At 39.8% G+C, this 26,068-nt stretch overlaps 1 protein-coding gene across 1 annotated transcript in view; it reads left to right on the top strand.

The window, feature by feature from the left end:
• Positions 1 to 26,068, top strand: part of DCHS2 (dachsous cadherin-related 2) — a 120,332-nt gene that overhangs the window by 50,996 nt on the left and 43,268 nt on the right. The window contains 3 exon segments of the mRNA XM_088021328.1: positions 9,847 to 9,981; positions 10,190 to 10,399; positions 17,389 to 18,246. Of these exon segments, the coding sequence (XP_087877454.1) occupies positions 9,847 to 9,981; positions 10,190 to 10,399; positions 17,389 to 18,246 (1,203 nt within the window).

The raw sequence follows: 26,068 nt of genomic DNA on the forward strand, positions 1-26,068 counted from the left end.
AGAAACATCACTAGACCAATGTCACAAAGCTTACTGCCTGTGTTTTCTCCTAGGAATGTTATGGTTTCAGGTTTTACATTCAAGTGTTTAATTCATTTTGAGTTAATTTCTGTGTATGGTGTAAGATAGTGGTTCAGTTTCATTCTTTTGCATGCAACTGACCAGTTTTCTCAACACCATTTATTGAAGAAACTGTTCTTTCTCCACTGTATGTTCTTAGCTTCTTTTTCATAAATTAATTGCCCATATATGTGTGGGTTTATTTCTGGGCTCTCAATTCTGTTCCATTGATCTGTGTGTGTTTTTATCCTGGTACCGTACTGTTTTGATAACCATAGCTTTGTAGTGTAGTTTGAAACCAGGGGCCACAATACCTCCAGCTTTGTTCTTTCTCAAGATTGTTTTAGCTATTTGGGATCTTTTGTGGTTCCATACGAAGTTTAGAGTTATTTGTTCTAGTTCTATGAAATATGCCATTGGAGTTTTGATAGGGATAGCACTGAATCTGTGGATTGCTTTGGATAGTATAGACATATTAACAATATTAATTCTTCCAATCTGTGAATAAGCCAATCTTTCAAAATTCACATAGGTATATAGAAGTAGCATTACATAATCAGTATAATTTTTCTTTACAAGAATTGTAATAGATGTGCCCATGGAAATAATCGTATTAACAGTAGCATTTTCTTCCTAAATCGTTCATCTAAGGGGTAATAGATAGATTTCCTTGAGCTTTTATACTACACTATATGCCATTTTAGTTGCTTTGCCCTTTTGGAAAACATCATCTTCTAATGAAATGCATTTTACATAAATTTGTATATGATGCTACAAAAATTTTTTCAAAGACTAGCCTAATTTTCTCTCTTTTGACCAGAATGGGGCAGTATGATCACAAAATTTTTCTCACCATGTTCAAAGACACATGACTGGAGTGTGGTAACAATTGCTCCTCCCAACTTGTACTTACAGAATTTATTTAGCACATTTCTGGCAGGATAGTTTTAAGGGTGATAGAAACAATGGAGAATATACATCAGCTTTGTGTTTCACAATAGTTCAATAAAGTTCTCTTAGAGCACTCTCTGGTTTAAGTTGAGCAACATAGGGCTCTGGGCAACACAGAAACTACTTCTCAAAGTTCACAGACATGCTGAACCTGCCACTGGTGTGGATCAGTGCAACAGTTACTTATTAGCAATTATTAAAATTTGTAAAATGCTTCCTCCCCTTGACCTTACTTTATCTTATTAATTTTATTTTTGGTAATAGTCACTCCTAAGGAATCTCTCGTTTTAATGTCTGAAGAGAGAGAAAAGCATTTCTCTCAAATATTTGCACATATCAACTAAAGATGATTACCGTAAATATGCATTCCGATTTTTACTGTCAAGGTGCCCCTAGTGTCAGTGTTATTTTCTTTTAGAATGACCAGTCTGCAACCTGTTAGTTAAATTGAATTGAAGAGTTCAGTATTCTAGAGATTATGTTTGCCTGATGGAGAGTTTAGATGCAAAATTATTGTTTTGCTGGCTTTGCATTTATGGATGTTTGAAATACACATCAGCATCTTCAAAAGTCTCATGCACTTATGCACATTGTGGAGACAATTTGGGTTTACTGTTAATCTCAGTGTTTTTAATGAGGCCAGATCAATTAAGCAAGTGCTTTTGAATACATTTTCCCTCAATCTTTTGTTGTTGTTGTTTTGTTTTTTATATTTGCTTCTTGGGTTAAAACAATGAAAAGAATTATGCATAAGAATTAAATGTCGCGTCAAGATTTTTAACATAACTGGCATCACACTGGAATTTGTGAATGGTTTACTTTATAGTTATGTATTTTTAAAAAATACTATAGCATTACTTAATATCAGAAAGCTGAACATATATTTTCTAGCATTCTAAGTGTAGTTTTTAAAATTGTAAGCCTACAGTGTCGTTTGGCATTCAAAACCCATGGGACTTCGAACACGGCATGTTTATGATGTATGACTCACACTAGTTCCAACAGGAGGTTTTTCATGGATTAAAAGGGAAAAACAACTACAGGTTTTAACTAAGATATTAAAACTGCTACAGCTTTTGGTACCACCAACAAGAGTTCTATTGTCAGTGAGAAAAGATTTATCCCCAGGGTGCACCTCCACCAGTCCCCAGAGAAAGGGCGCCTCACCAGGGAAGGTGACTCACTCCCTGCTGATGTATTTGCTCAATAATGGTGAATACAAAATAATTTAACAGCACATTGCCCTGCAAAAAATGTCAAATTCTACAATGAGATCTTATTGTCTATTCCATAAAAAAATGTACAGTTGACCAATCTGAGGTTCTGGGGTGCCGACTGCCCCTCCCACAGTCAAAAATCCACGTTTAACTTTTGACTCTCCAAAAACTGAACCATTGATAGCCTACAGTTGGCCAAAAGACTTAGGGATAACATAAACAGTCAATGAACACATATTTTGTATGTTATATGTATTACATGTTGTCTTCTCGCTCGCTCTCTTTTTTTTTTTTTAGATAGAGAGAGTGAGTGGGGGAGGGGGAGAGGAAGAGAATCTCAAGCAGACTCTCCACTGAGCTCTGGGCGCAGCAGGTGGGGGGCAGGAGGTCTTGATCTCACCACCCCTGAGATCATGACCTGAGCCAAAATAAAGAGTCAGACCCTTAACCGACTGAGCCACCCAAGTGCCCCTCTATACTGTATTCTTACAATAAAGTAAGCTAGAGAAAAGAAAATGGTTTTAAGAAAATCAGAAGCAAGAGAAAATATATTTACAGCGCTGTACCATATCTACTGAAAAGAATCCACGTGTTAAGTGGACTCGTGCAGTTCAAATCACGTTGTTCAAGGGTCAGTTGTGTTCTCTATCTGGGTTTATTTTGAATTCACTCCAGATCTGATTTCCTGGAAAACGTCCTGTGCTGGGTCACAACTGTGCACAACAGCCTACACTTGAAGCAAGGGAGAAACTCTGCCGTGACACTATTTCATCTGTTTCATTGACTCTAAAACACCAGCAACTGTAAAATGCATCTAGCTTCAGAAATGTTAAAATGTGGGGAGAAATGTGTCTTAGAATTAATGAAACAGTCAGCATGAAAATATAAAGAGGAACCACTTACAATTTCACTCACCCAGAGCCAGTGACTATTAACCTTGATTTAGTCTTACTTCATTTAATACAGGGTATTGTAATTATTTCATTGTTCGCCTGTCGACCTGCCCTTTAGATGGTGAACTTCTTAGGGACTCAGGACATGTTTTATTCACTGGTATCCCAGGTCCCTAAGTCAGTGCAAGCTAAGATGTAGGAGCTCAGTAAATATTTTTGATTCTGTGATCTGAGAAACTGGAGCTGCTTCAAGTTGCCTTCACTCTTCAGAATTCATTCATTTATTTATTCCTTCATTCAATCAGTCAGGCATGATCCTGTTTTTGCCTTAGAACTTTCTGAGTTGTGTGAGCATTGTACAGTTGAGGAATTCATGAAAAATGATCTTCCTAAAAAATAAATCTGGAAAATAACACTCCCATGGTCAGAATTCTTTATTACTTCCTCATGGTTTTGAGGATGAAGTTTTATGTTCTTTTGCTTAACAGCCAGCCACTTTATGAAGTGGCTCTAGCTTTCCTCTCTATCCTCAACGGCTATCACTCTCCCACCCTAGACTCCAGCTCTGCAAATGTTTCTCTGTAAATGGCAAGATAGTGAATATTTTTGGCTTTGCAGCCCATATAATTTTCGTTACTCAATTCTGACTTTGTACCAAGACAGTAGCAATAGATAATACATAAAGAAATGAGTGTGGGTGTGTTTCAGTAAAATTTTACACAAGTGGGGGCATGCTGGATTTGGTCAGTGGGCTGTAATTTGCCAACAGCTGGTCTACTACATATATCTAATGAAGACATCTAAGTAACTTGCTGCTTTCTGCACATTAGATCCAATTTTGATGTCATCAAAATAGTGGATCAATACGATGCTCTATTGGATGCCAAGATGAGCAAAATCTCTGCCAAATCGGTGATGGCCAATAGTAGAAGAGTTTACCTAAAGATGTACTCTGTTGTTTCTGCTGGGTGAAAGCAAATAACTTGAAGTTGGTATAGAGTGTTTGATCTCAAAAGGTGATTTCCAGGACCAGTGACCCCATCATTCATAGCCTCCAGGGGCCAGCTAGCAGAGGACTTTTAAAAAATGCTGGGGTACCTCTAACCAATGTCTTCCCCAGGATCTTTATAAAGAGATTCCTCTGAACTCTTGGGAACTGTCGTGGGAGTTGGGTGGTGGGCATGTCATATGTGAGGTAAACTTGTCCTAACATTTCTTGTTCTTCAGACTTTTGGATTCTTCCTGTACAGTATACAAGAGATCTGGCATCTCAACCTCAGTGAGGATAGGCCACTATTAAATGAGCCCATCAAAGAAACTGTTGAGAGAAATAGCTATGAGCTAACACATTCAATTCAGAATCTCTGCTAGGCACATGACACCAATAATTCCAGCCTAAACCAAAGTTCTGTTTCATTTCCCTGGGTCTCACATTCTTAGAAATGGCTTCCACACAGATTCCCTAGGTTTATTCCAATATAACTTAGAAAAATCCTGCCATTCTTTAGAAGGAGAGTCAGATTTGCACAAAGCTGCCTGCAAAATGTTGGGATAACTCTAGTTATGGGTCTTTATGTGAATAAACATCTCCTTGCTAGAAGTTATCTGTTGTATCTGCCACTAGGCTTGGGTCTGATCTTCAGGAAGATTAATTTTCAGGCTCATATAGAAGCTTTCTGGTTATTAACTATGACCTGCAAGCTTCAGCTTCAGCTTGTAGTTTTCTTTCTGCAAGTTCCTAGTATATCCAGAAGCAGCCATCACTCATCACAATCCCTTTTACTCCCCTACGGCCAGAGTCTTTTGGTCCTCTGTGAAACTTGAGTCCTTTGATGGTGACTCCCTCACAATCAAACACAGGTGATAACTTAATCAATTATGATATCACTGCCAGTCATCGATTACTGGTATTCCATTTCCCGTGGTCAGAGAACTCAGCACAGCATGCAAGACCAAGACATAACCAAACCCAGAATCTCTGATACCTGAGACCCACTCCTGCTGCTAAATACTCCATCAGTCAGGTGTGGTCAGGAAAACCAGAGATTATAATACAGGTGTTGGAAGGCTGAGTAAGCAAAAAGGGAATCCAGAAGTAACCCAGGAAAAATCACCGTAGGAACAGCTACCACCCCAAACACTGGGAAATGGAAGAGATCAAGGTTATCTGAAACTAAAAATAAAGGGCCAGGCCTTGCGGAGCTTGATTCAGGGAGTTCTAGAAGCCGGAGAGCCATGAGCATGCTGCCGCAGGTGCAGTGACAGTGCTGACAGGGACAGTAAGCAAACAGAAGGGCTCCCATCTCCTCTCCTCTGACTTTCACTCTCCCCTGTGTCCTTTGCAGCAGACCCAAGGAGAGAGGAGTTGGCGAGAGAGAAATGTGGCTTGCTGATCCTTGGCCCCAGCATCACAGGACAGAGCAGAGCAGAATAGATTTAGATCCGAGACCAATAGTGGCATAACTAGGATGCCATGGAAAGAACTGAGGGAGGAGCAGCCAGAGGACACAGCAACCACTCAGACCCCGACAGAAAGAAATGTAGCCCATTCAAAGAACAGAAGTGAAGCCAGCAGACGGACCGGGAGCATAGCGAGTGAGCGAGGATGTGAGAAGAGGTTGGGGAATCACCAGAGCCCATATCGTACGGGACTTTGTAGACTAAGTGCTACGGTGTTTGGATTTTACTTTTTTTAAAAAAGATTTTATTTGTTTACTTGACAGAGAGAGGGAGAGAAAGCACAACAGGCAGGGGGAGAAGCAGACTCCCCACTGAGCAGGGAGCCCAATGCGGGACTCGATCCCAGGACCCTGGGATCATGACCTGAGCCGAAGCCCAGACGCTTAACTGACTGAGCCACTCAGGTGCCCCTGCATTTTACTTTTAATGCATTCAAACCTTCTTTCTTCTTTCGTACTTGTTAAGTCCTATTCATCTTTAGAGGCTCAGCTTATACAGAAGGCAACCATAGTTTCCCAATGATGTCTTATATGGAATCGTAATGGTCCGCTTACTTCTCCGTGTGCAGCACTATACTGCAAGCACCGTGAGGGTAGAGAATTTGTCTTCCTGCTAACAGTTACATTCTTAGCACCTAGCATAGTACCTTGGCACCTGCTCTCACTCTCTCTATATGTTTATTTAACAAGGTAATCAATGAACAGACCATTTACCTGGGGTGAGTCTTCCCTGGTCCACTTCCTCAGTGATTTCACATATTCTATCACACAGTCTATAATTCATTGATTTAATTGTCTCCACACTAAAGGGGAACTTTGAGGACCAAGATAATTACTTATTACTTGAGCGTATCTTTCCAGTGCCTGGCACTCAATATATGTGCATTGCAGGAATGAACACATGAATGAATGAACACATGAATGAATGAAGCAACCAAATAATTGGAGCTCAATGCAGACACATGGGTGTTATCTGCAAATGGATAGAAACTGAAAACAGTGAATTGAGGAGGAGGTAGAATGAATTCCTCCCCCGCTTTTCTCCTCTCTTTTCTCTCTCCCTCCCACCTCTCTCCCTTTGTTCCTTCCTTTCCATCTTTTTAAACATCAGTGAGCAATATCTGAAGCCACAGAGAAGACAAATCAGATAAAAACAAAGATGACCAGTATGTTCTGTAAACAGAAGGTGACTGTAGAAAGAGTAGCTAGGTATGACAATTTCAAGCTGGCTGCAAAGAAGGGATAGACTTTTTAAAAGAAACTTGGTTATAAAGAGAAGGAAAAAATTTGATTCCTATAGCTAGAGAAGAATATAATTTAAGGGAAAAATTAATTTTAAAAAAGGCTATAAATAATAAGAAAAGTCCAAGAGGAAGCACTTGAAGAGTTACTTTGGCCACCAAAGCAGAAACCAGGAGTTAGAGCTGAATGTAGACACAAGTTGAGAGAACGCTTTCCATGCCTTCATTTTCTCCAGAAAATAGGAAGGAAAGCGATCTATAAGAATGAGCCAGGAAGGGCTCGGCACAGGAGTTCCTCAAGCCGTCGGATTCCTTCTGGGCTGGGGAACCCTGTGTACTGGGCCTGGCCATGGTACCTGGCCACCACATCATTTCTATTGAGGTGCAGAGGGAGAGCCTGGCAGGGCCTCCCTATCTCCGACCTCGATCGCACATGCTTTACAGACCATTAAACCTGGAATGAAGGAAAAAAAAAAAAAAAAAGAATGAGCCAGGATGTGCTGGGTGGGAGACATGAGTGGGAGAGAGATGGCACAGGAAAGCTGAAAAGACTGCTGGATGACAATGACATTTCCGTGGTGCCAGTCTATGCTGTTGTGACATTTTCTGCCGCCCCAGTTATCTGCTGGATATCCCGGGAGGGCAGAGAGATGGTTGGAATGATGCTGGATTGAGGCTTAGCTGGGCATCTTTGGCACAAAGCCACAGGACTGAGGAAAGTTGCACAGTTGCAAAAGTGATCATTCATGAGGATGGACTGGAAAGGGACAGAACTGAATTGAGAAGGGTGCCTAAAAGAAGGAAAAATTAAGAGGTCATATGCTGTAGGTCTTGAGGTCTAAGAGCAATATCTGTATGTGTCCATACACACACTCCCCCTTCACTGGGTGTGTCATATCACTGAATATCTTCAGATTCCAATTTCCACTGTGCTTAGGAAGGTGATGAAATTAGACTAAATAATCTCTATTTTATTTTTATTTTCTTGGTTCTCATGTCTGATGATGCTATGTTTGTCCTGGATGATTATAGGTTGTGAGGAGGAAGAAGCAAGGCACTAATTAAATTCTAAAAGAGCCATTGTAAAATATTTTAAAGTTATTTCACATAATTTAAATTATGAAGGGTGTAAAGTTTGGAGTGTGAAAATGTATGTAAAAAATGTATGCCTGCAAACTATGGTGTAATTAAGAATCTTATTTGTTCTTAAGATACTAGGGAGATTGAAGGTGAGTGGCTTGTTATCTCAGGGATAAAAGCTATATAGCATAATGGAAATAATAAAATATGAAAGTTTCTAAAAAGTCAGGAACATATTGAGGAGAAGGGTAAAGCACATTACAGAATAATGGGAACAATGGGAGGAAGGGAAAACAAAGATTTGAGTTATTTTTAAATATTTTCTAGGTTTGACAGGTATTGGGAATTAAAATATTAAATATTTTAAATAAATATTAAAATACATAATGTAATATATAAAATATAACATAATGTGTAATATATGATAAAATCATATAATAAATGAATGAGTTGATTTCAAAAATAAAGGGTCCATAATTAAAAGGTGCTGTTCTCTGTGTAAGCTCCCTGAAGGCTGAGGTCATACCCATTTGATTCACCACTGTCTCTTGGGCAAATAGCTCCGTGCTTGACATCTAATTTTGCTCACCAAATATTTGAGGAACAGGAAAATAGATGTAAGATGGTATTGTTCCCATTTTCCTAATATACAAAGAGATAAACAAGAATAACAAATTTAACCTGGAATTTTTAGCATTTTTGTCTTGGCTGTAGCAGAGAGTATGTGATCATTATGAGACCAAAGTAATCACTTTAATTATTAAATAATCACTAATGGAATAATATGCCTAATGTCTACTGACAGAACAGTAAGTTTTTGGTGACCTCTGACCACACCATATCAAATATATTGATTGTATCTTATTAGATTTTTTTTCTCTTAAGTTCCTTAAAACATCTGCAGACTATGTTTAGCATCCTTTCTCTTTCAAGGACATAGTAAGAAGACATCTATATTTATTCTTACATAAAACTAGACTTATACTCCACTCCCTCCAGCACTCAGTCCTATATTATATCCATTAAATAGTGGAGTGAAAATTTTTAAGACTGGCAAGATGGAATTTGTAATTGAAGTTTTGTTGTTGTTAAGGCCAAAAAATAATATTTCATTTTCTATTGAAGTATAAAATCATATATTCTAAGTACTATGTCTATTCATAGATTCTTGTCGGTTAAAAAAGGAGATAGGAAAATAATTGAAAGGAATTTGTATAAAGTGCAAATAAGCTACAACGGCATGCGATAAACTCATTTAAGTTAATGGTATGAATGATCTTCATAATCAATGACGGAAATGACATGATGCTTTTCTCAGGGAAGAAATGAAACCACAAAAAAATGGGAAGCATTGTTTTCAAAATGCACGCTAATGTGGTACCACATTTCTCACTCCAGATAGGAGCCTGAATACTAAGTAGAAAATAAAACAAAAATATGCATATAGCAAGTCTATGTGCTTGCCTACTGTGCTGGAGAATAAACAAAATACCATAACTGAGCACAAGCTTTTGAGTAGGAAGTCGATCTACAGAAATTGTCATTTGCCCCGTAAGCTTACAATTATGTCATTAAATCACAATCAGGGGTGTTAGAAGGAGTAATTAGGAATATATTGTAGGGTTGCGCACTCATAAGAAATTTTTTATGGGAGGGAAAAAATCTTAAGCATTCACTGTGGGGAAGTCTCCTAAGACTTTTGAAAATCAAGCATTTCAGCCCATGAGGCTTTTATTTAGCAAGAACAGCCAAAAGAGGGGTGTGTGTGTGTGTGTGTGTGTGTGTGTGTGTGTGTGTGTGTGTGTGTGTGTGTGTGTTTTACCTTAATTTGAAGGTTGTTTAAACGTCTTGCCTTTCTCATCTCTGGCCTAACGTGTTCATAGGAAAACAGACAAATGGTTTCCAAAGGGATAATTAGTAAGTTTTTCTTTATATTTTTCTTAAGGAATCAATTCCAAGTTTCAATTTGAAATCATGCCAGGGGCGTCATCTGGATTCTTCAAGATAAATCCTGACACTGGAGAGGTAGTGACGACCACCATACTCGACAGAGAAGTTAGGGAAGTTTTCACCCTTCGAGGTAAGGGATGCCTGACCATGGTATAATCAAAAGTAGGCAGCAGGAGGTTAGTGGTGAAATTTTACATTTCTGTAGAATATCTTTAGTAAACTGTTATTGACCCAGTGCTACCCAGTTAGTTTGGTCTGATGCAGCAGTCTAGTTGGGGCAATATATTTTAGGCATGAATTTATGGCCACAATCTATGCCATCTTTTATTTCACATCAGTACTCGTACGAGATGGAGGAGTCCCTTCATTATCTGGCACCACAACAATTCTCTGTACTGTAGAAGATGAGAACGATCATGCACCAGAGATTATTGTCCCCGGTCATGACATTGAGGTTCTGGAAAACCAAGAGCCAAGGGTTGTCTACACTGTTTTGGCTTCTGATATGGATTCTGGCAATAATGGAGCTGTCAGGTATCATGTAATTGGTAAGTATTTTCTCCACTAAAATTCTCCTCAGGACACTGACTGAGTTGACACACTGGTGATTATTCTGTATTTGGTGTCTATTGCAGGATCTACAGAATACATGCTCAGTAAAAGCTATTTGACGCCATGTGTGTCCTTTCCACAGACAGCCTGAGCCACTGGCTTCCAAATTCTTAAATCTCCCCTCTGCAACTATTGTGAATTTTTTGTAGTAATATTAGTGGGTGTGTAGATGGAATATATAACTTTTTTCTACTTTTGTGTCTTTTATATGAACACTAATATTCTTATTATTTTGAGCCAACAAGACTTTTGTCAGTCTTTTCTTTTTTTTTTTTTTAAAGATTTTATTTATTTGACAGAGAGAGACACAGCGAGAGAGGGAACACAAGCAGGGGGAGTGGGAGAGGGAGAAGCAGGCTTCCCGCCGAACAGAGAGCCCGATGCGGGGCTCGATCCCAGGACCCTGGGACCATGACCTGAGCCGAAGGCAGATGCTTAATGACTGAGCCACCCAGGCGCCCTCTTTTCTTTTTTTTTTTTAAAGATTTTATTTATTTATTTGACACAGAGAGAGAGAGCACAAGCAGGTGGAATAGCAGGCAGAGGGAGAGGGAGAAGCAGGCTCCCCTCTGAGCAAGGAGCCCGATGCAGGACTCCATCCCAGGACTCTGGGATCATGACCTGAACCCAAGATAGACGCTTAACCGACGTAGCCACTCAGGCACCCTGAATTCTCTTTTATTTTATTTTATTTTATTTTAAAGATTTTATTTATTTATTTGACAGAGACAGAAATAGCAAGAGCAGGAACACAAGCACGGGGAGTGGCAGAGGGAGAAGCAGGCTTCCTGCAGAGAAGGGAGCCCAATGCTAGGACTCCATCCCAGGACCCTGGGGATCATGACCTGACCCTAAGGCAGTTGTTGTCAGTCTTTTCTTAAATGGAACCTGGAGGACACAGAGATAAGACAGTTCCCAGATCTGAACACCAGTATAACACTTAAGAACGACAACCATACCACACCCTTGATCAGAGTCTGTAGGAACTTCTACCCAGAAGATAATGTTGTGATATGGCTCCCTTTGGATGAGAAGCATAAAAATTTCTGACAAAATAATGTTAGCATTTGTATGGAGAGAGCCACATCTTCTTATTCATCTAAAAGAAAAAGTGATTTTTTGGTATATGTCATAGAATGATTGGAGTTGAGGGGAGAGTAATGCTTCAGAGACTGCATCTGATGGGGAGAAGGTGCTTTTAGATCTTGTAAAAACAGTTTGGGTAGACTCGCTTCTGAAAGCTATCACTTTCTATTCGCTAAAAATTCTAGAACCCGTGACATTTTCTATGTGAGAAATATTACTCTAAAATGAGAATAGCTTTATTGCCTTTTTGCCTGATTATAAAAGTGATATATAATTGGTATAGAATATGTACATATTTGTGAAGAATAAAAGTAGTAACACAAAAATTTATGTCTTGCAGAGGTAACTCATTTATTATTTTGAAGAACACTTCTCCATGAACCTTGGTGAATGGAGACATCAATTTTATATATATTGGACACTTTATATATGCTACCTTGTTACTTATTTTTTAAACTCATTATTTATTTATTTATTTATTTTAATCAGAGAGAGAGAGAGTGAGCACAAGCAGGGGAAGTGGCAGGCAAAGGGAGAAGCAGCGTCCCTGCTGATCAAGGAGCCCAGTATGGGACTCGATCCCAGGACCCTGGGATCGTGACCTGAGCCAAAGACAGCCACTTAACTGGCTGAGCCACCCAGGCCTCCCTAAACTCATTTTTTATATACTATGTGAATCTTTCATATCAGTAAATATACACATATGTTAGCATTTCTAATGATGTCTCTTCTTATTGCTTATGTAAAATATCACTTAATTCATGCATCCCCTTTTATGGTCTTTTAGATATTGAGTATAATAGCAGTCTTACTATTATAAAAGTGTTGCAGTTGAACACTTACCCAATTATTTCCTTATGATAAGTGTAAGTGGAGTTATCATGTCCAAGGGCATATATATTTTAAATGTTTATGTGTATTGTCATACTTTCATCCAGAAGAATGACACCCTTTCAAACTAACTTGTGTAAGTAAGCCCAATTTTACTTCTTTTCTACCTGTTGCATTGGGTACTTTCCTTTGTAAACTCCACTCATTTTCTAGAACTTTCCAAATGATCTGTGATTAAGGACCAGGGTTTGAATTTTTTTTTTTAATTTTCAATCTGTTGTGCACTGAAACTCTTGTAAAATACAATAAATATGAATTAGTGTGAGGAAGAAAACAAAAAGGTGTACACAATGCAAGCCTCAGTTTTTTTAATCTCTTATATTATGCAGACATAAAATTATTCTGTCAAGTCTGTATAAGATTTTCTAAATGCTCACTCTCAAATTCTGTGTTTATCTTGTCAAGCACCCATTACAAACAATCCCCAGAGTGCCACCCGTCCCCCTTCACTGTATCAGGGTTTGCTCATTCGCTTCTTTTCCCCATACAGTCAAAGTTTCCCCTTCTGCTGGTTTTACCCATCAATATTTACCAATCCTTGCCATCTTGAAAAACGACTTCCCTCAGATGCATCCCTTCACTGTCTCTTTTCCTTCACAATCAAGCTTCTTAAAAATCATTGTGTACAGATGATGGACTCTGAAAAACAAACTGAGGGTTCTAGAGGGGAGGAGGGTGGGGGGATGGGTTAGCCTGGTGATGGGTATTAAGGAGGGCACGTTCTGCGTGGAGCACTGGGTGTTATGAACAAACAATGAATCATGGAACACTACATCAAAAACTAATGATGTATGGTGATTAACATAACAATAAAAAATTTAAAAAAAAATCACTGTGTACACTCTGGTTTCTGTGTCTTTGCCTTACTTTCATTTCTTAGCCTGCTACAATATGTATTCCACTGAAACTGCCCTTGCAAAAAGACACTTAGGATCTTGTTGCTAAATCCAGTGGATCCCTGTCATTTCTTAATTTAATTGTACTGCTTTGTGCCTTTGTGCACCATGCCCTGGACACTTGGTCCCACCTTGCCTTCAGAAAGTCACTTTCTCCTGATCCTTCTGCCTTTCTAGACAAGCCTTCCCAATGTCCTTGTTCTGTGGGTGGTCCTCTGACTTACTGGAGTTTCCAGGGTGTTTTGTGCTTATTTTTTTTACTTTGCTCATGGACACACTCTTACTGTGTCATTTCATCCAGTCCTCATCTTCAGCTACCGCTGACACCCTTATATCTCCCTATCTTTATCTGCATCTGAAGATCTAAGTCCCATTAAAGGACATTTTTTTTTAAGTAAAATAATGACTTTCACACAAATATAAAATTAACAACTGCTGAAGATTTTTTATTTATTTTATTAAGTCATTGATTAATGAGCAAACTAAAAAGATGTTAAAATTGGTCCAAGGAGCATTCCAGGACACACTCACGCACACGCACACACACACACACACACACACACACACAGGAAATAAGGAATTCTGAAATGCAGACGAGGTCTAGCTGCAGGACAATAACCAATGACATTCCACTAGACATAATTAATTTGCATTTCTGTGGACAAGAATCACTGTTATCAGCTTTCAACAATTTACAGAGTGATAAAATAGATGGAGCACATGAAGAGAAAAGCCAACTCAAATGGCGAGGCCAGACCCAATATTCACTAATCTTTTTTTTTTTCACCCTGGCACATCCACTTATCTTTCCCTCCCATTTCAAATTGTTTCACCTCAGAGACCCTGTTGTTGTGCCCCACAGCATTGCATTACCAGTGTGTCCCCAGCTCAGCATCACCTCCTTCACACCGTCCCCCATCACAGTCTGGCTTCTCCTACAGTCTCTGTCGGTGACCTCGCTCAACTTGCCCTTAGTGGAATCTTGAAAAACCATGTATTACCAACACACATATTTTTAAGTAATCGACTAAAAATTTTTGTTAGAAGTTTAACTAGTGTCTCTTGGAATATCATAAATATTGACACATTAAGATAAATGGCTACATCACCTTTTAAAGATATCAAATAGAAGGGGCGCCTGGGTGGCTCAGTCGATTGAGCGACTGCCTTCGGCTCAGGTCATGATCCTGGAGTCCTGGGATCGAGTCCCGCATCGGGCTCCCTGCTCGGCGGGGAGTCTGCTTCTCCCTCTGACCCTCCCCCTTCTCATGTGCTCTCTCTCTCTCTATCTCATTCTCTCTCTCAAACAAATAAATAAATCTTTAAAAAATATATCAAATAGAATAAAAAAATACTTTTTAAAAAATATATCTGAACAACTTCCCAGGCAGGGGAAGGTTCTCATTCAAGGCCAAGCCAGGCTCCTTACCTGCCCTCCGTCCCACGGGCCCTGCCAAGCCAAGGGCACCTGCGGGGTCAGGCCCACAGCTGGGAGTCCTGTCCTCTCAGACACTGAGAGACTCAGACATCTTTCCGGAAGCACTCTGAACCTGCAAAGCCACCTGCCAAGGCACCATACTTCTGAGATAGACTAGGGAGGATGCTAAGGTAACAATGTTAAGGAAGGGTGTGTCTGGGTGGCTCAGTCCGTTAAGCGTCTGCCTTCGCCTCAAGTCATGATTCTAGGATCCTGGGACTGAGTTCCCACATCGGGCTTCTTGCTCAGCAGGGAGCCTGCTTCTCCTCCCTCTGTTCCTCCCCCTTCTCATGCTCTCTCTCTCTCTCTCTCAAATAAATGAAATCTTTTAAAAAAAGGAATGTGGAAAAGACAAACTCACATGATTTTAGGTGATTTCTCAGGCAGAACAACTTTAGGAATAAGAATATGTAAACTGAGCTTCTGGAAATTACATTAAAACTACCAGTTTCCAGATACTCCTTAGAAAACTTCAGATAGCCCCAGGGGTACTCGGACCTCATTTTAAACACAACTGGTCTAAACGCCCTTCACTCTTTCACCAAACCCCATCATGAATCCTTCATCCCTTCCTTGTTACTTTTCTCCTTAATATCTTTGGGATGTGTCCACTTCCTCTGTGCATGTCTTCATTTAGAACATCCCTGGTGCTCAAGCAGATTACTGTAATAGCCTCCTAACGTTCCTGTATTCTAACCAAGCTTTGGCATTGCTGCTCAGCCCTCCTCCTAAAGCAGAAATGTGATTCATGACCCTTTCTCTTCTAAAATCCTTCAGGAGCTCCCTAAGGATGTTAAGGCAGACTCTTCAGCAGTGTACACAGGGCACTTCATGATTTAACCCCCTGCTTATCTTCTAAATTCACATCCTCCCGGATGCCAACCCTCTCCCTGCCCTCTCCGCGCAAACCCCCAAGGAGCCTCGTGTCCTAGTTACACTAAAACATTTGCAGCCTTTAAGTCCTCACATCCCTAAGACTTCCCTCAGGCTCTCCCCTCTGCCTAGAACACACTTTCCAAAACTTTTAGCCTGGCTCCCTCCACTTTAGGAACCAGTTTTGATGTCACTCTTTCTAATAAGCATTCCTGCCCATCTTAACACAGGACTCTGTCCTTCCTCTATGCTTCTGGGCATTCTGTGCGTATGATTTTCACACCACACTTTAATGTCCCAGGACTGACCCAAATTCCTCCTGGACTGTAAATGCTTGGAGATTGGGATCATGCCTTACTACCTTCATATTCCCAGCATCCGGCACATACTTGGCATGTGGCAGGTTCTCCTTAAATGTCTGCTGAGTGAATGAATCATTTTATCAATGACAAATGCCACAGAAATGTAGGTTTGTCTGATCACCCCTATATTTGGTACAAATTAGTTGTGTTTTATGAACAAAATACAAATGCAAGTCCCTTCTCCTCAGCCCCCAACACTGCTTATGACTGTTGTTTTCTTGAATGCTGTTCTACTTCTTCCCCACATGCTGCTGGCAGACTCCAGTAAATTCCCACTCAGTATTTAATTTAATTTAATTTAATTTTATTTTATTTTATTTTATTTTATTTATTAGAGAGAGAGAGAGTACAAGCAGGGGGAGCAGCAGAGGGAGAGGGAGAAGCAGGCTCCCTGCTGGGGCTCGATCCCAGGACACTGGGATCATGAGCTGAGCCAAAGGCAGACGCTTAACTGACTGAGCCACCCAGGCACACTGATCCCACTCTATTTGGAATAGTGTGCTTCATCCAAGAATATGCCCCTCATCCAAGATATGGCCAATAAGTCACTGAACTGTATTTTTCCTAATTTTTAGGATGACTTTAAAATATCTTTGAAGGTTTTTTGTCTCTGCGTTCAGGTTTAACTTTGATTCTGCTTGGTACCATGGGCAAGAGTAAAGGGAAGGGTTTTTTTTTGGAGGATACAGAGAAGACTAAAACCTCATCATTCCTTATGTTAGGGAAGAAACAGACAAGTGTTCCGCTATCTCTTAGAGAAGTGCTATGAGTCATGCACAAGGTACATGGGAATGTGGAAGAGAATCTCACTGCATCCACAATACTACTATCAACCTGTTAATTTTTTATTGATATCTAAAAATGGACATTATATCCTGTTTCTTATCCCTGCCTGGTATTGTTTTATTTCAAATAAAACATACATTTCAATTATCTCAAGAGGAAAAATGTATGAATATAAAAAGTTGTAAATGCATACACAAAAATCCATATTGCTGCAAATCAGTCAAAGCAAGTGTTTTAATTATTTGAATTAAGAGAAATATTGAATTATATTATTCTGTTTATCCCCTGATAATAGAGGTTTCATGAGGGCAGGGACTTTATCATGTTCACTGTTATATCCTCAATACTTACAAAAGTGCTAGGATGTAATATTCATGAAATAAATATTTGTTGAATGAATGAATCCTATATATATATGTCTCATCATATATATGACTGATATATATCACATATATATATATATGAATCATATGTCTATGTATATATAGCTAGCAAAGGGCTGCTACTTCTTCAGTTCCAATGAGTTTTGAATTTGAATGTGTTTTCTTTAACAGATGGAAATACAGATGAATACTTTGCTATTAATGAAACATCAGGAGAACTCTCAACCACTCGCACTTTGGACCGGGAGCAAGTCAGCAATATTACCCTAGTCATCCTGTGCTCTGATCTGGGGGATCCACCGAGGAGCTCTCTAGTGCAGTTGCAGGTTAGAGTTTTGGATGACAATGACCATGGCCCGTCCTTCCCCATGCTGCATTACCGGGCCTCCGTGAGAGAAGATGCTCAAGTGGGAACAGTGGTTCTCGTGCTGTCTGCCGTGGATAAGGATGAAGGTCTGAATGGACAAACTGAGTATCTTCTGGTGGATGAGGCTTCTAGTGCATTCACCATTGATGCCGTGGCAGGTACATTGAGAACCCGCCACACGCTGGACCGAGAAGCCAGATCTCAGCATACATTTAGGGCTGTGGCCAGAGACTGTAGTGTCCAGGGCTCAAGAAGCACCACGGTCATTATAGAAGTACATGTCACGGATGTAAATGACAATGACCCAGTTTGGGCACAGAACCCCTTGGAGATTTTTCTTTCTCCCCAGTCGCCTATTAACCAGACAACTGCCATTCTGACAGCCAGTGACCCTGACTTGGGACCCAATGGAACTGTCATTTTTAGTTTTGCAGAGACCCAGTCAATGTTTTCTATTGATAAATATACAGGAGAAGTTCAGCTTCGGCACCGCCCATCTTCTGAATATTTTCCAATCTGGCTGCAGTTAAAAGTTAGGGACCAGGGGGTTCCAGCTAGGACGACCACTGGCCTCTTAGTCGTTCACATGGAAGGAGAAGATGTAAAGATTTCCTTCAGCCACTATCTCTATAAAGCGACTGTGACCGAAAATTGTGATGCAGGTGAGTGTCCCCTCAAGTTTTTATATATTGTACCTGTTTGGGCAAAATGCTTAAAACTAAGGATTATACAACAAGAGTGCTATTGCGGATTCAGTCACAAAATTCTGAGTTCAGCCAATTTTTGGTATGCCAATGTTCATCCACAGGGCAGTATTAAAACAGTACCTTCAAATACAGTAAAATACACACACACATACACACACAAACCTTTAATGACAACAAATCATAAAAATACTGAAAAATAAATCATTTAGGGCTTTTGAAGTTTCAGTTAATAAAGGTTTACAACCTCAAAAAAAAAACCCTTTATTTAAATGTATCTGAATTCCTTAACAAGTGTACATTTCCTAAAGTATTTTCTTAGAAGTACAATAAAAGAGGAGGTATGTTGTGGTTAAATGCTTGGGCTCTGCCTGAGTTTAAATCCGAAGTAAGCCACTGTGCCTCCTTGGGCAACTGGATCTGTCTGAGCCTCAGTTTCCTAATCCATGAGGTAGGAATAAGAATTGTGCCTGCCTCATTAGGTTCTGGGGGCTAAATAAGCCAGTTCACATAAAGCACTTAAAACAGCGTCTGACACGTAGTAAGCATGGAATAAATAGAAACTACTAATACTAGTATCATTATTCATTTTGATACCATCTGCAGTGGCTTTCACACAGTGCCATAATATGTGATACTCAAAGAATTCAGCGCAGCTCAGACCAGGCTTCTGTGAACAGTAACTGTTTTTCCTAATAACACTAGATTCTTTTCCAATTACTTCCTTACATTTATGCCATAATGGGAAATGTAAATAAAAAATCAGTTTTAATTATCTTTCTAACCCCAAAGCGAAAAAACTTCCTTATAGATACTTGTAAGTTGAAAGACATTTGACCTGGGTAATTACATCTAACTAGAGAGTGGAGAGATGAATCTACTGATTTCTTTCCATCCACCAGGCGAAGCACATGGACTCGAAGAGGGAGAGCTTGGTTGCTAAAGGTACACTGTGCGCTGTGCACCTGCTCATGGCAGTTTTGTTTGCATTTTGTCATTTTGTCAGGATTCAATTTCACTTTCTCCGTACCTACAGAAGCCATTATTTAAAAGACAACCTGCATTTTTCTGAAATCAATTTATTCATTTCATAGTGAAAATATCTATGTTATACATGTTATACTGCCTTCTCTATGAAAAGAGAATATTCAGTTTAATACTGAATATTAAATCAGGGTTGTTTTCAGTTGCAGATTATTAACGTGACTTTGACCCTTTTTGGAATTATGGTTATCCCATAGGTTGCTTCCTCAGAAGGCCTCTCATTGATTCTAAACATAATTAAGAGTCAATTGCCATTATCTGCATTAAATGAAATAATAGTGACTTCCAAACTAAGTCAGAAATTTCCAACTTACATTCTTATGTGTAATGAGACTTCCATAGAAGCGCTAAATGTTAAACAAATGTTAGACAAATGAGATATTCCTTAGAGCTGTATTGCTATTACTCTTAAGAGGTATTCATTCTAACACCAGAGCAGAGCCTGATGGAAAGTAAAGTTAACGTTTTCTAAAGTATATAGCACAAAATACAGCACATTAATCAATCTTGAAATTGATCTGATAAAATTACAGAATCTTTGGGGCTCCTGGGTCAGTCAGTTAAGTGTCTGCCTTTGGCTCAGGTCATGATCCCTCCATCCTGGGATCGAGCCCTGCATCGGGCTCCCTGCTCAGCAGGGAGCCTGCTTCTCCCTCTCCCTCTGCTGCTCCCCCTGCTTGTTCTCTCTCTCTCCCTCTCTCTCTCTCTCTCTCTCTATCTGTCAAATAAATAAGTAAAATCTTTTTAAAAATTACGGAATCTTTGAGCCCAGCCTTCGTCTGCAGTGCAAATATGAACATTTCTCTAAACATCCTTGACACTCGGTCTTTCCGTCTCTCCTTGAATATTTTGGTGACTGAGAGTCTAGAAGGGTGGTTCTTGAAATTGGGCGTGAAACAAATGATCTGTAACCCACCTGTGGAGCTTCTGCCTCATTAGGTCTGGGGTCCAGGAATTGTTTTTAACAAGCTCTGCAGGGGATTTGACTGCAGAGCAAAGTTGGAAAATCTCTTCATTTGGGAAGTCATTCATATGTGGAACCTAACTTTGCCTCCATTCTGTCTCTTCATAAATCTAGTTCTGCCCTCTGAAGCACTCCACTACGCAGTCACTCTTCAGATATTTTATTTGCTCCTTCCATGCATTTTTCTTTAATGACTATCAAGTGCCAGATACTTTTCTACTGGGATATATTAGTGAACTTACCCTTATGAGGCTTACATTCTAGCAGAGATAGAAGGACAGTGTCAAAGAACCTAATAAATAACTATATTTAGATGGTGACAAATAGTAGGTAAGGGAGGGCATCATGGAGCAGGCACATTTGGGCAAAGACCTCAAGAGAGAAGACAGTATATTTGCGGGTAGGGTATTTCAGGAGGAAAAAAAAAGGGAAAATGTAGTGGTACCCTTCCTGGTTTGTTCAATGAACAGCAAAGAGGACTGTGTGACCGGAGCAGAGTAAGCAAGGGCAAGAATAGTAAGAAAGGAGGTCCAAGGACTAGCAGACCACTGGAGGGGACTTTGACTTTTCCTCAAGTAGTTTCCCCTTCTTTAATTCAGTCAGTCGTCCTTCACATAATAGGGTTTCCAACCACTACTAGTGAACATTCACATCCAGTATAAATTTGGCAGAGTAATAGGCATTAAATATATTACTCCTCAAAAGAATTAGCAAGGACATCATCATTGTTATCATGCTTGTGACATTAGTGAATGACATTTCTAAATATTAAGTAATGTGCGTGGGCTTTCCCTAATTGTTAGAAGATTCTTTCTCAGCTCACCCAGGATCAACTTGTTTATAGAATTAAACCGAAGTAAAAGTCAATATCGAAGGCACCCCAAAGAAAGCATTTCAAGATGAAATTAAGTTATGGATTAGTAAGTATAATATTTGTTGTTGAATTCAGGAGTGAATTAAAATCACACTAATAAAAACTGCTGTGGGAGTGCAAGATTTGCACCTATTTTCATTTTCACCATCTGCCATTCACTGGTATGTCACAGGTTCACTCTGTTGATAGGAGGCAACCATTATGGCAGGAAATGACCTTGATTTTAGCCTGTTGCCCATCACTCAGGCAGCATCTCATTAAATCTGTACACCTTCAATCTACTCGAAGCCATCACAGTTGGATTAATCAATATGGTTAAGAGTAACCTAGTCTGAGATAAAAAGCGAGGGCAGAAGACAGTGAAGACCAAATTACTTTCTCACTTCTGAAGGTGAGTCTCCTGTTAGAGATTCAGTCAGGAAAGCTAATGAATAAATGGATAGGAAGCCTTCATCCTGCTGTCCACATCACTGTGTTTTTTTCACCCCTGGTCAGAGTTGTCCTTCTTAATCCTCTTGTATTTAGAATTACTAAATTAAATTTGACTGTTACTTTTTAATAGAACTGAAGGCTCTAAAAATCTATTTATTAAATCTTACACATAAAGACAACTAGAAATACTTGGGCAGTACTACGATCATGTGGAATCCATAAACATTCTGGTAACTATACATTTCAAGACATCTGAAGCAACGGATTGGGACCTCGCTGTGAAAATAACTATGACATGAGTGAAGCATAAAGTCTACATTGAGAGAGAAGCTAAACTTTGGGCATCGAATAGGAAGGAGAAAGAGAGAAGGAAAAGATGGCAGTGAAGTATGCTGTTGAATTTGATCAGAAGCAACTAACCTACACCTGGCTCGGCAGAATTTCCTAACCTCCTGTGAAAAACAGTGTCAAGGTGCATAACGTATTGATTGACATTTCAAGCTGGCCAAAACTTTGCCTCAACCCGAATTCAGTTCAGACTGCCAGATCATATTCTAGACACCAGAAGGTGATTTTTTTTGTTTGTTTTGCTTTTGAATTCCAGTGGTTTTAAAAGACTGTAAATCCATTGATTAGTGCTAGAATGGCCTTGATATAAATTATTTAATAACATTTTGTAGCTTCCAGGATTATTTCCTCCCAAATATGTCTTCAATTTTTAATTTTATTTTCAAATGAAAAATATGTGCTTGTTGGAGGTTTAAATTTTCTGTGGGTTACTCAAATATCCTATCAGTAGGTATCACTTGACATCCTGAATGAATTATTTTTTGTATTATCATAAATTTTCATCACCCCAAACTAATTTTAACATTCAATATTCTTTTAAGAAAATGAAAACTTAAAACAAATAACTCCAATGTATTTGTATTTGTTTAACATTTCTTTCTTGGGAAGCCCACAGGTTTGAGTCTTGATTTACATTGCATTCATCTGGGATGCCTGGGTAGCTCAGTCCGTTAAGCATCTGCCTTTGGCTCAGGTCATGATCCCAGGGTCCTGGGATCGAGTCCCACATCGGGCTCCCTGTTTGGTGCGAAGTCTGCTTCTCTCTCTGCCTGCCATTCCCCCTGCTTGTGTGCTCTCTCTCTCTCTCTCTCTCTCTCTCTGACAAATAAATAAAAATCTTAAAAAATAATAACCAACATTGCATTCACCTACTGACAACATTAGACTTAAAATCAACTGTTTAAAATGATAAATAGTTCAGTATATAGTTCCCATTTGAAAAGCAGCTCTTTGACAGGTAAAATCTCTTTAAGAGTTGGCCATGGTAAGTTCCCCTACTCACAGAAAGAGTCACTCTACAGGATACCATTCGCCTGTAAGGGAGAGGCTGCCTGTACAGCAACAGGAAAGAGACTTAAAATCCAAGTGATTCTCCTCTCTTTACTCTTGCCACTGTTCCTCTTCAACCCAGGTGAGGGGAAATCTAACTGTCCTGAATTTTTTGAAGCGAAAAATAAACCTCTTGGTTGTCTGTGGTGTTTCAATCCATTAAACAATTTAAATGAACCTTCTAGAAGCCAGCATTTATTTCTTGTTTCACTCCCAATGCTTTGGGTATCCTGATGAGGCTGAATCAGCAGTCACAGTCCCCAGCATGGACTAGTCACAACTTCATGCATTTCCTTTAGTTACCATGAGGGGGAAAAATGAAGTTATGGATTGTATGGATGCTGTGGTTAAAAGTAAATACTCAGACCTTAAAAATCTTGAAATAAAATTAAAACGTGATCCATGGGGGCATTCTAACTAGTCAATTATGTATATTTAATTTTGTATCAGACAAATCTGATCTTGATGGTTCAGAGGACAACCCCTTCTTCTGGCCCTTTGGCAATTGATCTAGTAAATTTTGGCTCTTGGTAAGCTGGACACATGGATGTGGAGTATGGTGTGAGAGCAGGTAATATAGCTGAGTGGGTCATACTCACAGGGAACAAGCTCTCTTTCTCCTCCTATAAAGTGGACAGGATAATGATTTCCTCACAGGGCTGCTGTAAGGACTAAATGAGGTCATATAGTGTGCTAGTCATTGTTTTTACTGTTCTTATTGCTATCCTCCTTCTGTCTCAAATCCTTTACTGAAATCTCTCAAGTTCACTGGGTATAAACTCCTACCAGAGCAACCAGTTATTACACAGCAATTCTATAACAACCGTGAAATACTTGTGGTGTGTAAAACCCTATTATTCCATTCTGCTCCCTTCTGTCTCCAAACAAGATAACAGTTATACTTCTTAAGGTGACAAAGTTCCCATAACTGTGGAAGTTATGGGAAGAGTTCCCATAATCTATGCCATCCACAACTTTGGAACAGGGACCAACATATACATTTTTATGATCATGAAGAAAAGAGAAGCAATTATTACCTGTCATCCCTTTTTCATTATTTTATTTAAGGCCAGTCTCATATTTGGAATGAAACTCGTTGGCGTGAGTGCTATCTAACCAGCCGTTAGAATTTCCTCACCTTTCCTCCCACTAAGAGAGCTCTGGAGGAGATAGAGAAGAATGCCTTAGGCGGGGTCAGCCTGTCTCAGAAGGAGATAAACACCTTGGGGTGCCTGGGTGGCTGAGTTGGTTAAGCCTTGACTCTTGGTTTCAGCTCAGGTCATCATCTCAGGGTCCTGAGATCGAGCCCCACATCGGGCTCCATGCTCAGCTGGGAGTCTGCTTGAGATTCTCTCCCTCTCCCTCTGCCTGCCCCTTCTCTCATGCTCTCTCTGTTTGTCTCTCTCTAAAATAAATAAAATAAATTAAAAAAATATATAAATACTTCATAAGGCAGCTTTCATCTTTGCAAATTAACCCCAGTCTCACATCTGGGTCTCAGCCATTATAGGCTCAAGACCGCATCTTATATACAAACCAGGGAGTTCTTCCCGCAGTGTTGGGACTTACTAACCAATATGAAAGAGCCTGATATGTAGGCCAGAATGTCAGTTTTTATGTATATGAAGAACTAGGATCACCATGTGAATTACAACAGTCATGCCAGGATGACCCGGTCTCTCTTTCTAGGACAAAGGACACAGGGAAGACAAGCTCATAATCAGACAGTTGCTTGTTAATCCTAAACAGAGAGGCTCTCGTGAGCTTTCCAGGGTGACGTTGATGACCTTTAAATTACCAAAAGAGTGCCAAAACAGCTTTTATATCTAGCTGACTTTGGATGTCTTGTGAAGGCCTGGGGAGAGATCGGAATTAGGAGGATGCTGTGGTAATCCACATGGTAAATCACCATAGAGATACCTGGGGAGCTTTTAAAAAAAAATTACTGCTACCTAGACATCCACAACCTCCAGCCAATTAAATGAGATTTTTGAAGATACACCAGACATTGTGAATTGGTAGAAACTCCAACATAATTATGCATGCAGGCCAAGGACAGGGGTAGAGAGAAGGCCTGGAAGAAATTCAAAGTAATGGCAGTGTTTTACGGAGGTTGAAGTAATGCATCTACCAAAGAGACAGGTGGAGGGGCAGGCAGGGGCACCACTGACAATTCCTGGGAGGGTGGTGTTAGAGCAACAGGAAAGTGACACATCCAAGAAGCAGGAAGTGGTCAACAACTACTAACTTGCAGCAGAGATTAGGTAAGAAAAGGACTGAAAGGTGACAGCCCGCACCGTTGGAGGCCTGTCGGAGGCCTGTCCCCAAGTGGGCTGTCCCCCGGCACTCAAAGAACCTCTCATCCCATGGAGTTGGGGAGTGTTACCTGACATGGTCTTCAGATGTTATCTTGGTGTCAGGAGGTAAGAACATGGTAGAAAGGAAGGCATTTCTTTAAAAAATTAAGTCCATGCATCAAATATAAAGGATAAGACAATAAGAGAAAATGACACAATTAGCCACATCAGGGGCTGGGAGAGTCTGAAGAATAACTTTGCTCTGGTGTTTGGCCAAGTTCAGGATTTGGCCAAGAATAGAGACCAGGAGCTGAGACCACGTAAATGCACTCCAGAGTCAGCTGTGGCTGCTTCCAGAAACTGTGTGCAGCCAAATAGAATGTAGTAACTTCAGAGAAGATTGGGAACAGTAGGAGAATGAAGTGTCTAGAACTTTATTTTAGAAGCCAAAGTACAGGGAAGCGCAGAGCAAATTGGGGGTGGGGGATTCAGTCTGTTTCCACAAAGCTTGGCCTTGAAGGGTGACAAAGGAACGTGGCAATGTCTTGAAGAGTCCTGAAGATCACAGGGGCATTTTGTTCTGTTTTTGAAAGCTGGAAGAGATTTGGACATTTGTGATTGATAGCACTGTAAAGTTTACCAAGAAATGTCATTTATCTTTCAGTAAAAAAACAGAATAAAACACTTAGAAATATCAGGATTTCCTCTCTTTCCTTTTTGTTTTCAATTAGTATCTATTATTTCTGGATGTTGAGCCCTGGTTTCAGATTT

The sequence above is a fragment of the Eumetopias jubatus genome, unplaced genomic scaffold (assembly GCF_037043125.1).
Source record: "Eumetopias jubatus isolate StellerSeaLion01/CBP00866 unplaced genomic scaffold, mEumJub1_p1.0 scaffold_2, whole genome shotgun sequence".
In the NCBI taxonomy this organism is placed as follows: Eukaryota; Metazoa; Chordata; class Mammalia; order Carnivora; family Otariidae; genus Eumetopias; species Eumetopias jubatus.